Below are 12,048 nucleotides of genomic sequence, written 5' to 3'. Positions count from 1 at the left end.
AACAAACCGCTCGCTCTCTGCTGCCACCCCATGGCCGGTGGTGTGTATAGCGATCAGAGGGAGTTAGCGGTCTCCTGTCTCATATCTCTTGTACTGAAGAGGAACGAACTGCGCATGTCAAAGTTATAACGGGAGTCAATGGGGAAAGATGTGTGCGCCCCAGGCCGGATATATGTCAGCTATTAGTAACTGTAGACAATGTAGGACATTTCTAATCTGACTATTTAGTGCAGATTTTACATTTTAGTAACTCACTTCAGACTATATTATTCATTTTGCCTTTTTAAAACATAGAATATACTTGTAAAAGTCATTTTAAAAAACGTTTTATTAAAGGAAGGGCTGTGTGATTCTACATGATGTGAGACAGAGGGGGCGGCGCCCTAGCGCCCTCTAACGGCCAGCCGCCCCTGCAATGAAGACAGGTGCATTTTATTTATATTTTTGTTTAGTGTATTATATAATCAAATCTGAACTTACGGGGACGAAGGGGGCCGTGGCAGTCCTCCTGTGACTGCCTCAGCCGCAGAAGGGGGACGGGCGTCTCCCTCCGATTGATGGCAAAGTGACCCTCAGACAGGCCTAGCCCCGGGAGGAACCCGGGGCCGCAAGGTGCATTCAAAGTGTCGATGATTACCCTCAAGCGGAGGAGTTTAAGTATCTTGGGATCTTGTTCACGAGTAAGGGAAGAATGGAGCATGAGATTGACAGGCGGATCGGTGCAGCGGCAGCAGTAATGTGGTCGCTGTATCGGTCTGTCGTGGTGAAGAAAGAGCTGAGCTGAAAGGCGAAGCTCTCGATTTACCGGTCAATCTACGTTCCTACCCTTACCTATGGTCATAAACTTTGGGTCATGACCGAAAGAACGAGGTCCTGGATACAAGCGGCTGAAATGAGTTTCCTCCGCAGGGTGGCAGGGCGCTCCCTTAGAGATAGGGTGAGGAGCTCTGTCACCCGGGAGGAGCTCAGAGTAGAGTCGCTGCTCCTCCACATCGAGAGGAGTCAGCTGAGGTGGCTCGGGCATCTCGATCGGATGCCCCCTGGACGCCTCCCTAGGGAGGTGTTCCAGGCATGCCCCACCGGGGCTGCTCAGACTGCTGCCCCCGCGACCCAGCCCCGGATAAGCGGGAGAAAATGGATGGATGGATGGATGGATGGATGGATAGTATTATATAATATCATGTTTTGTTGAATGCAGTTGGTTGCCTTGTTTATTTCAAATTGCTTTCTTGTCTTAGATTGAGCAGTTGCTGGCATTCATTGATATTCACTTGTACATTTTTACACAAATGTCTTAACAATAGGATGTGAGTAATTATGACCATAGAGACACCAGAAAAATATGAATACATACATAGTGTAAATCAGTGGTAGAAAAAGTATTTGGCTTAGTGAAAGTAATGATACCAGTGTTGAAATTCTCAGTTGCAAGTAAGCATCCTGCAAGTATAAGCATCAAAATATACTCGCACATAAAGTAAAAGTACTCACAGAGTGACCCATTTCAAAAAGTATATTATATTGAAACATATATGTTTCAATATAATATACTTTTTGAAAGACATCCCAAGTCTCCCGGAAGTTCCGGGAGTCTCCCTGATTTTGATAGTGACTCCCTGATGCCCGCGAGTCAGATAAAATATCCCGGATTTTGGACTATGCGAGGGAAGTTTTTTTTTTTTTTTTTTTTTTTTTTTTTTAACAATGCGAGTGCGAAGTGCGAAGATAATACCTAGTGCATCATGCTCGGATTACTTGCGAAGGCACGAGAGAGAAGGGGAAGGAGGGGGCGGGGGGCACAGAGACTGTAGGCTACTTATGGAACCTGTGCATGCATTATGCGAGAGCTCTGTTCCGACAGTGTTCAGCCTGAGCGGCTGGTTGCAAGAGAGCGCGCCGATTGGTTTGGTCAGCAAAATAAACCAATAAGCTTTCGGTGTGGGCGGGGTTCGGTTTATTTTCACCGACCGTAGTTATGACCACAGCCCCTAAAGTTTCTATCGCTCATTCAGCTCACGAAATGGCAGAGGGTGAATCCTCCGGTAAAAAAAGAAAATACAAAACTCATTTTACAGCGGAATATACCAAAGTATATCCATGTCTTGTTTAAGTGAAAAATGATGACACCGTGGCGAGGTGCTGTGCAACAGTGACTTCAGCATTTCCCACGGCGGACTTAATGACTGTAAAAGACATATCGAGGTATGCTAAGTTCATCACGCCATCACCTGTATTGTATTTAAGTAGGTTACAGTAGGCCTAAATGCTGTCATAAAAGTAGGCTGTAAAGACTTCTGTAAAGTATTAATGAATAGGTAGTTACTATAAATATAGGGATATCTAACTAGCCAGGTATCTATATCTAGCCCAGCTAAGCTTAAAAAAAAAATGTCCAATTTAATATGTTGATAAATGTAGGCTAAATTAATTAATGGTAAATTAATGGTAGAAAATATGTAGAAATGATAGGCCTAATTATGTGATTTATTCTTTAGGGATCAAACCATATCAGGGAGGCTAAGCGCAGGGAAGGCTGCTCCAATATAGCTCAGTTATTTTCTGGAGAAAAGCAAAGTCTCACTGAGAAGGTCACTGCAGCTGAGGTGTATTTCACATCATTTGTTGTGGAACACAATGTGCCATTCAATGTCTGTAGGCACACTGGCAAGTTGTTCAGGAAGATGTTTCCAGATTCAGACATAGCTAAACATTATGCCTGCTCCTCCACCAAAGCCACAGCCATAATGAACCTGGCACTGGAACCTGAATGTTCAGAGGATATGTACAAACTAATCCGCACAGAAAAAAGGCCATACAGTATTTTGGTTGACGAAAGCAATGACATCATGTGTGAGAAAGAATGTGCTATTTTAGGCAGGTACTACAGTGAAGCACAGGATAAGGTGGCCATTGGATTTATTGATATGCCAGTATGCAATGATGCCAAAGCTGAAAATATATTCAACTGCATTGCATCATCCATGGATGAGAAGGGCATTGAATGGTCCAACTGCATAGGATTCAGTGTGTATGTATGGGGCACGGGGCACGGGGCGGGTCGATTGAGGGGGGGGGGGGGAATCGTTGGTTCGATAAGCATCTCCCTGAAATGAGTTTTTGGAACTTGGGATGTCTGTATTATTGATATATTAATACATACGTTAATGAAATGGTAAATGTGGAGCTATTCTTTCACTTCATACACTCCTGGGTAACCTGTGAATTTCATGCTGGGTATCATCTCACAATATTACATCATTACATTTATTTTATGGGAGTAGTCCCCTTTTTCGTCAAAATTAACACAGAGAAACCGATAAATACCATCTCAGCCCCCCCCCCCAAAAGTCTACATCGAATATAAGTGTAGTCAACGACACGTCGTAATCAATGCACACTGAATTGTTTTTACGACAGTTCAGATCGGAAGTCGCCCCAGGATGCCTGTGTGTCAGCGGACTTCGGCATGGGCCCTCGTTATCTTTGGGTTTCTTTTCTTTGCAGGAGACGACTTGTCCTCTGGTCCAGTGAGATAGCGCATTGTCCACACCGCATTCGTGTTTTACAGAAAAATCTATCACATAATTGTGCAATCAGTCCATTTACTGCACCGGCTACGCCTCCCGACATTACCTCGAGATTCCGTTCCAGTTTTGACATTCAGATCTCGAGAAAAATCAGCATGTCGTCTACCGCGATGTGCCAGAGGATGGTCTGGGTGGATCTGGAGGTAAGTCATAGGGCAAAAGCCGGTTGCTGTTAACTTAATTATAACGTTACTGCATGTTCATATGTAAAGTTATGCATGTAACTTTTGTTTGCAAACGTTGGCTATTGCTGTACCAAGCTAACGGTAGCTAACATAAATGAAAGCATGCGGATGTTCAGTCATCAATTTTGCGATTCCCGGAATAAAGTTAAATAACTGCGATATGTATACATCACATTTAAGTGCCTGGTGACTGTATTAATGGTAAGCTTCGGCTAAAAAGGAGGAAATAGCGCGAAGTGTAACGTTTCAAGCCATCTTTAGCTGTTACAAGAGGCGTGCAGGTCAAATCTAATGTTATTGTTGTCACATTTTGCCATTCTTCCTTACACAATGTTAAAGCTGGCAGTTCACGATCAAAAACCATGGGCGCAATCTAGTAGGTGTCACCCAGGTGTGTAAAAATTGATCATGGCGCAGGCTGAGCTTGGTGTCTGACTTCAGAACAGCTGCATCAGCTGTTTTGCGTTCTCATCAACAGTAGGTAGTTGTTTTTGTTCACTGTAGTTTGAATCAAAATAATGATGCCGGGCATGTACAATATATTGTGAACACCCAGAATTAGCATCGCGGTACCGGGCCTTTTAAAAGTGAGCTTGTAAATACCCACATTGATTCCAGTTCATATGATATTACTGTTATCACTGAAAAAATATGTGAACAACCCAGCAAAACATATAGTTTCATTGATGAATGAAACATCTTTAAGTTAAAGACCGCTAGTTACCTTTAACTTTGCACTTGCAGACAAAACACATATGGTCCATCAGCTTGCATTGATTTCAGTCCTCCCCCTACAGTCATCAGTCAGAATTTCATACTATGTGATACTGTAATATGTGACAGTAGGCTCAAAGTGTTACGTCTGACCGTAGGCTCAAAATGGCTCGTAGGAGTTGCATTCACATTCAGTTTTTGTTGTTTTTTTTCATGCCTGCGCCTAAAAATGCCATAATGGCACAGTTTGCATGTCTGCCTGCATACAAACATGTGCGATGCAGGTCTACTATTACAAAAAGTTTTTCTTTTCAGCATGTCTTGTGATAGACTCTGCCTGTTGATGCTTTTGTGAACCCATCCTTGCTGTTGAAGAAGTAAGAAATAAGGGGTTGCTGCTTTTGATGGCCAGATACATGTTAGAGATGTAACCTTGAGAACTAAGGTGCTGTGTGTGTTCTTTAGATGACAGGTTTGGACATTGAGAAGGACCAGATTATTGAAATGGCATGCATTATCACAGACTCTGACCTGAACGTTTTGGCTGAGGTAATATATAAACACAATTGGACTACCTCTTGTGTTTTATGTGTCTTGTGAATTAAACTAGTCTTTTCTTGGTCTGCAGGGGCCCAACTTGATAATTAATCAGCCAGACAGTTTGCTGGAAGGGATGTCAGAGTGGTGTAAAGAGCATCATGGAAAGGTAAGCTGTCTTTGTGGTTAGGGGCTCGGAAGAATAGAGGGATATTTGGATAGGACGTATGATTATTTGCACAGGTGTCTATGAGTTGCAAATCAACCATCCTGCACTTTTGGTCACACCCTAGTTGGTGATGTCAAACAAGTATTCTGCCATTGCCAACTGAAGGGAAACACCAGCTTTGACAGCAGAGAGCAGTGACACAATCATATTCTATTACAGGGTGAATCCACAGCTGAAACAACTGAATTACAAGGGATTGTTTATTTTTTTGTGATGATGAATATTACTTTTCCCCCTCTCCTTTAAATTAGCACTGCATGTCTGAAAGGATCCTTGCAGAGATACCTTATTGCTAAAAAGTATCCTTTTTTGTTGAACCAGAAACAAGCCATTACATTGCTCTCGCCAAAGCCACCAGACTCCACTCACAGAAACAGTAATTTTCTCATTGTAAAAACACTTCATTCAATACATCTAACCAAAGCCTTCTTGACTCATCTTATCACAGTCCCAAAATTTCTCAGTAACATCAGCAGATATCAGACCACCCCCCCACCCCCCAATCAAATTTTCAATTTCACAATCGATTGTATGGAATTATTATTTTTTTAAATATAAATTCTAATTTACAATATTCGTTCGGTACTGAACGGGAGCGCAGCAGCTGGCAGCATTGAAATGGCCCTTGAAATGAAGGTGTTTATTATTAAGTGAAAAAATATCCAAACCTACATGGTCCTGTGTGAAAAAGTGATTGCCCCCTAAACCTAATAGCGCTGTGGAGGAGTTTTGGCCCACTCATCCTTGCCACACTGGAGGGTTTGCCAGCATGAACTGCCTTTTATAAGGTCATGCCAACGCAGCTCAATCAGATTCAGGTCAAGACTTTGACTAGGCCACTCCAAAGTCTTCATTTTGTTTTTCTTAAGCCATTCAGAGGTGGACTTGCTGGTGTGTTTTGGATCATTGTCCTGCTGCAGAACCCAAGTGCGCTTCAGCTTGAGGTCACAAGCAGATGGCCGGACATTCTCCTTCATGGCCCGTATTCACAAAACATCCTAAGGCTAAAAGTAGCTCTTAGTGACGTCATTCTTAGAAAAATCGTAGAATTCCTCGAATTCTAAGATTTTTCAGGTCCTATTTAATTATTCCTTGATAGAGAACAGGTGTGGCAGTCATCAGGCTTGGGTGTGGCTAGACAAATTGAACTCAGCTTTCAAAGATGTGATAAACCAAAGTTCATTTCTGTTTTAATTTTTCACATAGTGCTTTGTAGGTTTGGATTTTTTTCCCCTTAACAATAAACATCTTCACATTCATTTAAAAACTGCATTTTGTGTTTACTTGCATTGTCTTCGTCAAATATTTTAATTTGTTTGAAGATCTGAAACATTTAAGTGTAACAAACATGCAAAAAATAAGAAATCAGGATGGGGCAAACACTTTTTCACACCTGTGTGTGTGTGTGTGTGTGTGTGTGTGTGTGTGTGTGTGTGTGTGTGTGTGTGTGTGTGTGTGTCCCTTCTATCTCTTCTATTCTTGTAAGGAGCACCCGTAATGAAAACAATTTCCCCTCAAGGATCAATAAAGTATTTCTGATTGTGATTCTAATATATATATATATATATATATATATATATATATATATATATACACACACACACACACACACACACACACACACACACACACGTACACAGAAGCCAGTGATCGGTGTATATGTAGATATATATATATCTGCTTCAGACATATGCAGAAATTTGCTTAAGGCTTCTGTTAGATTGACCAAGTCTGAAATAAAGAAATGCACTGTGTCTCATGTAGAAAAGTTATGTGACATTTTGAGTTGCGTGAGTTCGACTTGTCAGGGAATTATCCTTTATCCCCTTTGAAGCCAAAGTGATCTTAATTCATAACCTTGAGGTCCATAATTGGACCATGTTGACAACATAGCTATTTCTATCATATATCAGATATGCTAAGATAACGATATCTATCAAATGCACTATATAAGTAGTGCATTTCATCACTTAGACTTTCTTTCAGGCATAGCATCTCTTGCTGTATAAACATTACTATATCAAATGAGCATTAGAAATCTCTAATATCTAACTTAATATATGTATTTGATTGATGTTGATCATACACAGTATATTCATTTACATGGTAAATGGCCTGTGTCTGTATCTGACAACCACTCAAAGTCTGCATTCACCCATTCGTATGTATGGTGGCTAATTACTAAGCCACCACGATCGTTACTCATTCAGACAAACTGACATGGTAACCACCGATGGCACAGCAGACAAATGGAGACATCAGCACTTTGTTTAATCTCTGACTGTCATGCTCTGTATGTTTGGGGGAACACGTCAGTACACACACCCCAATTTTAGGGTTCAGTATCAAGGATTCTTCGGCACTGCCACGGTATTGTATTTTTGTGTATTTAATGACACTCAAGGCTACAACAATCAGGATGTATGCAACTAATTATTATTCTTTTCTCCAGCCTTTTCTTTTGGGAGCTGGAGCAGCAGGTGTGAATTGAAAGTTTAACTGTGTCTCAGTCAGGACTGACCCAGGCGGTACGGGACAGTAAAATCACCGTGGAACAAGCAGAATATGAGTTCCTGTCCTTCATCAGACAGCACACCCCACCTGGCCAGTGTCCCCTTGCTGGTGAGTTAGTTTTTAGCACCAGTAGCAGAACCTTGATATTACTCAACTTATTTGGATCCTACAGTCATGTCCTATGACTCCTGTTCCTGCAGGTAACTCTGTGCATGCAGACAAGAGGTTCCTGGACAAGTACATGCCACAGTTTATGTACCACCTCCACTACAGAATAATTGATGTTAGCACAATCAAGGAGCTTTGCAGGCAAGTGTTTGTGAGACTGCAATGTCTGAGAATTTGACATTCATTGTAATGAAGCCTTGTTCTGTCAGTGCTCTGTTTTTTTTGTTTGTTTGTTTTTTTTTCAGATGAGATTTTATCGGTATGTGTAAATAAGCATCTGAAAATTTTCCACATTTGTCTCACCTATGCTCACCAGAGGTAGAGCAATGATTTGGAGACACTCCTAAACACAATATATTGTAATTAGATTCTTTTTCCTTCTGTTTAGCATGCCTAATGGAAACTTTCCTTGATTACCTCATTAAGACCTTGTTCTTAATGCAAGCCTCACCAATAATCTTTTCTGCCATTCAACATTTTGAATGTCAAAGGCCCAGTTTTTGTATTATTACTGAGTAGTTTTTGTAACTCCATGATGAAGGTTTTTCTACTTTGCATTATGTCAGAAGAAATCATAGATACTATGGCATTCTCAATTTTCACACTTGCAGACGGTGGTTTCCAGAAGAATACAAGATGGTGCCTCACAAGAAAGCGACCCACAGGTAAACAGTGAGAAAAAACATCAAGATAATCATGCAAACTGATAATTGCTTAAAGGGGGATTCTGATTTACTTCAACTTACTTACTTTTGCAGTTTTGTCGCCTTTGTTGCTGTCAGTTATGGTTACACTGTCTCCAAAGTAACTGCTTAGATATTTGAATATGTTGACATGACAACAATTAATTCAGAGGAGGCAAAACATGAGCAGTGAGAAAGTCACAAAGGTTAGAAACAAACCATCGTCTTATCTAGATTATCTATACCACTTTATTTAGAAGTCAAACTGAAAGTGAGCGCAGCAAAAATGTTGCTAAGAATCCCTTGTACAGGAAAGGTTTGCTCAACTAGATTAAGTACAGGAGGTCAAATTTCAAGCAGGAAGTGGGTCTGAAAACTGTTAGCAGTTTACAATGGATAGTTTGGGTAATACTTTTACTGTTCAGCTTTGTTTCTCTTCAGAATAACCTTAACCATAAAATAACTCAGGACTTTGTATGAAAGCTGTCTGGCCATGTTTTTCGCCTGTGGTATCGTGAAAAATATCACAATTTTTATAATATTGCCATACTCTGAAATCTCAGTAATTACCCTGGTAAGTACACTATTAACATACAGTAACCAAAACAACTGATTCCAAAACCTGCAAAAAAATATATCAAAATTCAGAATAATCCTTTAAGTTTGGTCTGTGCTTAGGTTAAGAGCTATATGCATAATACAAGGGATGTAATTAAAACTCTGTTTTCTCTGTCAGAGCCTTGGATGACATCTGGGAGAGCATTAAAGAGCTTCAGTACTATAGAGTCAACGTCTTCAAAGCCTCAACACAGAAGTGCACGATTGTAGAGAATGGAGGCAGCAACAAAAGTTAGCAAATAAGTGAGACCATGGAGCTTTCAGTGTTGTAACCACATTTTCGGAATCAGGCAATTTCATTATTCGATGTAAATGTTTCAATTGGTTTTAGTTTCTGTTCATATTTAGCCGCCCAATGATCCTTTATTTCAGTATTGTTCAAAAGTTAAATGTAGAGTTTTCATCACGAGCAAGGTTGTAGGCATGTTTGAATGAATCTATGGTAGTTTGCAGTTTTGTATTAGTTTAGACATTTTTGTCTGGTATTGATTCTTATTTTCCCTTGTTTTTAAAATTAAACTGAATAAACGATGGTCCCTTAGGAAACAGTCCAGTCAACCTGTGTCACTTTTATTAACCAAATACCACACATACGAAAGAGTTTTGAGTATGTACTAAGAGGTACACTGGAAAAATTATACAAAAGTCAACTCAGATATTTTGTATGTGTATTAAACTTTATTATATATAGATGGACACGAGTGTTTGCTGAAAATGTAGACATTTTGGACTGTAGAACAGGAACCTGGTAGCAAATAAACAAAAAATGGGAAAAAAAATTGGTGCTTTTGCTATTAAGTCTCCAAATTCTATACAGTGTTTCAAAGAGTGATTGCTGTCTGCGGATGTGTTTTATCTGTTCTCTAGGGCTGTATATGAACTTTTTTTTGCACATAGCACTGGTGCTATTCTGATGTTCTAAACATTAAACATCTGTTACCATCTCTAAAGAACACCACAGATAGTGCATTTCATCACTTAAACAGGCCATTCAGACATTGTATGTCAACATCCATATATTATTCTTCAAATGATCAGTAGAAATCTCAGTAATTTTATATCTGCAATATTTTAATATTAAATCCGTGTTGATCATACACAGTATATATCTGTAAAGTGTTTTTGTTCTGTTATAAATGTTGTACACTAATAAACATGGGAAGTGTGTAACTAAAAACTAGATTACAAAACATTTCCTGTTTTTTAATTTTGGCCATTATTTGATAGTGCAGCTGGAGAGAGAAAGGAAGGGGGGAGGAAGGTAGGAATTACATGCAGCAAGGGATTCCAGATTGGATTGGAGCCTGTGCCACTGAGGAAAGGACACAGCCATGGTACAATGGGCATGCGCTCTACCAGGAGAGCTATCAGGGTGCCCGAACTTTGTTTAACATAATGCAACATATTGAAATCGTTGGCTTCAAGTAGGTTCTGTGGGCAGACCCTAGTTGAAAAGTAATAAAGTAATATATCAGTAAGATGCTGAAAATGATTATCAATTATCAGTCTTTTTGTATTTTTTTTTTTTTTTTTTGTTTATATGAGATTTGGGGTACATTTGTACTGGTTACCTTTTGTGTACAAAAGTGCAACCCGAAGAAATGTATTTTGAGCTATTCAAAATTAAAAAAAAAAAAAATCAAAAACTTTTAAAAAAGAAAAGATTCATTCTTTCATATTCCGAATGTTCACAAACCTATTCACTGTTTTAACCATACTTTCAACCTTGTTCTGACTTATGGCATTGAAATTGAAAGCTTAATAGTCTCCTCACAGAATCCTCTTTTATTGGATCATCATCTAATAACTTTTGAATTCATATTACCAGACTATCCACCAGCAGGCAAAACTTCCTACACCAGATTCCTATCTGATAGTGCTGTAGCTAAATTTAAGGATATGGTCCCATCAGCATTTAATTCAATGCCATGTCTCAATACATCAGAGGACTCCTATGCTTACTTTAGTCCCTCCCAAACTGACTACCTGCTTGATAGTGCTACTGGTTCATTGCAAATGACACTTGACTCTTGTTGCCCCTCTAAAAAGGAAGATTAAAAAAACAGGAGGTTAGTTCCATGATATACACCCCAGACCTGCAAATTAAATAAACTTCAAATAAACGCCTGGCAAGACAGTCTTAAAACATACAGAAAAGCCCTCCGCAGTGCTAGGACAGCCTAACACTCTGCACTAATAGAGGAAAATAAGAACAATCCCAGGTTTCTCTTCAGAGAGCCATAATTCTGTTGAATTATGTTCTTATTTTCTCCAAAAATTCTTATTTTCCTCTATTAGCTCTGAGCAGTAATGACTTCATGAGCTTCTTTAATGATAAAATTATTACTATTAGAGACAGAATGCATCACCTTCTGCCCTCAATAGGCACTGGTTTATTTTCAAACACAAAGAAATCATAGAAATGATTATTAAACCTGTATTAAACTGCTTTTCACCTGTCCACCTTCAAATAATTTCAATAATTTCGTCATCAAAATCATCAACCTGTATTCTAGACCCCATCCCAAATAAGCTGCTTAAAGAAGTTTAACCCATAATTGGCTTGTCTTTATTAGATATGATCACTCTGTCTTTATTAACAGGCTACGTACCACAGTTCTTTGAAGTAGCTGTAATAAAACCTCTTCCAGAAAAGTGTACTCGTGATCCAGGGGTTTTAGCCAACTATAGACCTATATCTAACCTTCCCTTTCTCTCAAAAATTCTTGAGAAAGCAGTTGCTAATCAGCTGTGTGACTTTCTACATGAAGTATATTTGAGGATTTCCAGGCAGGATTTAGAGTGCATCATAG

The 12,048-nt window shown here is 39.5% G+C and overlaps 1 protein-coding gene across 2 annotated transcripts; it reads left to right on the top strand.

Moving 5' to 3' along the window:
• The first annotated feature begins 1,983 nt into the window (after nucleotides 1–1,983).
• smfn (small fragment nuclease) lies at nucleotides 1,984–10,854 on the top strand. Of its 2 annotated transcripts, XM_076750259.1 has the most exons (8): nucleotides 1,984–2,202; nucleotides 3,505–3,730; nucleotides 4,952–5,035; nucleotides 5,115–5,192; nucleotides 7,763–7,874; nucleotides 7,967–8,075; nucleotides 8,546–8,599; nucleotides 9,354–10,854. In XM_076750259.1, the coding sequence occupies exons 1-8, from the start codon at nucleotides 2,180–2,182 to the stop codon at nucleotides 9,469–9,471; spliced, it is 804 nt and encodes a 267-aa protein (XP_076606374.1). In that variant the 5' UTR covers nucleotides 1,984–2,179; the 3' UTR covers nucleotides 9,472–10,854. The 2 variants fall into 2 exon arrangements, with proteins under 2 accessions (XP_076606374.1, XP_076606373.1); XM_076750258.1 differs by lacking the exon at nucleotides 1,984–2,202 and having other exon boundaries at nucleotides 3,419–3,730.
• The last annotated feature ends 1,194 nt before the right edge of the window (nucleotides 10,855–12,048 follow it).

Source organism: Chaetodon auriga, chromosome 15 (assembly GCF_051107435.1).
Source record: "Chaetodon auriga isolate fChaAug3 chromosome 15, fChaAug3.hap1, whole genome shotgun sequence".
NCBI classification, from domain to species: Eukaryota; Metazoa; Chordata; class Actinopteri; order Chaetodontiformes; family Chaetodontidae; genus Chaetodon; species Chaetodon auriga.
This window is presented reverse-complemented; position numbering and strand designations above follow the sequence as displayed.

Coding starts and splice junctions, on each gene's coding strand:
- smfn (XM_076750258.1), top strand. CDS start 3,467: ATGGGCCCTCGTTATCTTTGGGTTTCTTTTCTTTGCAGGAGACGACTT. Junction 5,036..5,114: donor ACCTGAACGTTTTGGCTGAG/GTAATATATAAA, acceptor CTTGGTCTGCAG/GGGCCCAACTTGATAATTAA. Junction 8,076..8,545: donor ACAATCAAGGAGCTTTGCAG/GCAAGTGTTTGT, acceptor TCACACTTGCAG/ACGGTGGTTTCCAGAAGAAT.